This window comes from Salvelinus namaycush, unplaced genomic scaffold, assembly GCF_016432855.1.
Source record: "Salvelinus namaycush isolate Seneca unplaced genomic scaffold, SaNama_1.0 Scaffold1127, whole genome shotgun sequence".
NCBI lineage: Eukaryota > Metazoa > Chordata > Actinopteri > Salmoniformes > Salmonidae > Salvelinus > Salvelinus namaycush.
The window spans coordinates 41,493-43,921 of NW_024057817.1; the positions used below are offsets into that span (position 1 = coordinate 41,493).

Sequence of the window (2,429 nt, forward strand, 5' to 3'; positions counted from 1 at the left end):
TTCTGCTGGCTTCTCTGCGGGGGTGGCCACCTCTCTAGTGGGTTGATCTCTGTCACACACCATCCCCCTCACCCTCTCCTCCAGCAGTCTGATCCTCTCCTCTAGTGCTCTGTTCTTCTCCTGCTCTTGCTTTTTATATTGTTGAAGTTGTCTCCCCACAGTCCAGCGTGCAGATATGTCTCTCTCCACCTCCAGCTCTCTGGGTCTGGTTAATGTTAGAGCATCGGTAGAGTTTTCCTGAGCCGTCTACACACATCTATAAAAGAGCTTACCTGGGGTTTGAAGAGGGACAGGTTGGCATACTCCATGTTGGTCAGCACGGACGACTTGATGGGGTTGATGAAGAGGAAGCCCATACGTTCAACGGCCAAGCCAGACCTGCCCTCCAGCACCAGGCAGATTCCAGACCCCACATCTACGGTGTACTCAGTAATCAGTGGCCAGCTGGTCGTTTTTTCAAAGAACTGACGGTTTTCACTCGTCGTGAACTTGATGGCACCCAGAAATGTGCCGGCGCCGTTATCCCACAGCGACAGCTTTGTGATGCGCTCGCCGAGGTTGAACTCAAACTCATTGAAAGTGTTCTCATCTCCAAAAGTCGCCACTTTCCCGTCGGTCAGCTCCGCCCGCACAGCTTTGACCTGCGAGCCTTCCACCGCCACTCCAATCTTCTTGAGGGTGGCACCGTTGTCCATGCCATGGAAATGAAATGAACTGCCTCCTTGACCACCGATCAAATGCAGTGTGGTTGCCATGTTGAGTGTGTGTGTGCGTCATGTAACCTGAAATACAAATTTGTACAGATACATTTTAAAAACCTCCCAACTCAAAGGAGATCTGATTCAGACATTCAAAGCACCAAAAGAACATTAAGGAACAAGATGAAAGGATCAAACAATAACCAAGGGATATAATGACTCATGGTAGGAACTAGAGGTCAAGCAACACATCAGTCTAGGGCAGGGCTCTCTAACCATGTTCCTGGAGAGCTACCCTCCTGTTGGTTTTCACTCCAGCCCCAGTTGTAACTAACCTGATTCAGTTTATCATCCAGTTAATTATTGGAATCAGGTGGAATAGATTGGAATGAAAAAATACAGGACGGTACCTCTGGTCTAGGATGACCAAATCGCTGCACAATCCTCAGGTCACTGAGAATGACGTGTTCTGTTATTGCTCCTAACTCCTCCTTGCCCTCCTCTGATCGTTCCATCTCTATTCGTCTGGAATCTATCACACCCATTCCTTCCTCCTCAGCTAGGGACCTCCGAGTCACCATGGAGTCCCTCTCCTACTCCCAGCACCTCCCCACTCTACCTCCTGCTGTTTCTTCCTGATCAACACCATGGAGTCCCTCTCCTACTCCCAGCACCTCCCCACTCTACCTCCTGCTGTTTCTTCCTGATCAACACCATGGAGTCCCTCTCCTACTCCCAGCACCTCCCCACTCTACCTCCTGCTGTTTCTTCCTGATCAACACCATGGAGTCCCTCTCCTACTCCCAGCACCTCCCCACTCTACCTCCTGCTGTTTCTTCCTGATCAACACCATGGAGTCCCTCTCCTACTCCCAGCACCTCACCACTCTACCTCCTGCTGTTTCTTCCTGATCAACACCATGGAGTCCCTCTCCTACTCCCAGCACCTCCCCACTCTACCTCCTGCTGTTTCTTCCTGATCAACACCATGGAGTCCCTCTCCTACTCCCAGCACCTCCCCATTCTACCTCCTGCTGTTTCCTCCTGATCAACACCATGGAGTCCCTCTCCTACTCCCAGCACCTCCCCACTCTACCTCCTGCTGTTTCTTCCTGATCAACACCATGGAGTCCCTCTCCTACTCCCAGCACCTCCCCATTCTACCTCCTGCTGTTTCCTCCTGATCAACACCATGGAGTCCCTCTCCTACTCCCAGCACCTCCCCACTCTACCTCCTGCTGTTTCTTCCTGATCAACTTGGTGACTTATATGTAATGATGATGTAAACATATTGTTATGTAAGTGAGCACGTCTCTATGCACTTATACAATTATTTAATATGTTGCTATAATTACGAATACTCATGAATAATGATGAGTGCACATTTTATAGATGCTACATCAGTATATGATACCCTGCCCTATGATGATGAGTATGAATGTAATAGATGCTACATCAGAATATGAGGTGTTTATGGTGCTGGAACTCACCTTTCCAACAAAAGTTGCTGCTTTGTAATATCTGAAAGAATAAAGATTGACATGAATTAATATAGTCCAATATTCTTTAGGACAGAGGCTGCACTATTCACAGGTATGTACTCATGTATTATAATATAGAACAATATTCTAAGACAGGCTGTGTCACGATCGTCTTGAGGATAATGAGTGGACCAAGGCGCAGCGTGTGAAAAATACATCTCTTTTATTTGAGACGAGTGAAACACGAAACG

At 48.1% G+C, this 2,429-nt stretch overlaps 1 protein-coding gene across 1 annotated transcript; it reads right to left on the reverse strand.

Moving 5' to 3' along the window:
* Positions 1-215: 215 nt before the first annotated feature.
* LOC120035876 (aerolysin-like protein) lies at positions 216-2,220 on the reverse strand. The gene is made up of 2 exons (XM_038982343.1): positions 2,188-2,220; positions 216-782 (listed from the first exon to the last, which is right to left on the reverse strand). The coding sequence occupies exon 2, from the start codon at positions 753-755 to the stop codon at positions 216-218; it is 540 nt and encodes a 179-aa protein (XP_038838271.1). The 5' UTR covers positions 756-782; positions 2,188-2,220.
* Positions 2,221-2,429: the final 209 nt, after the last annotated feature.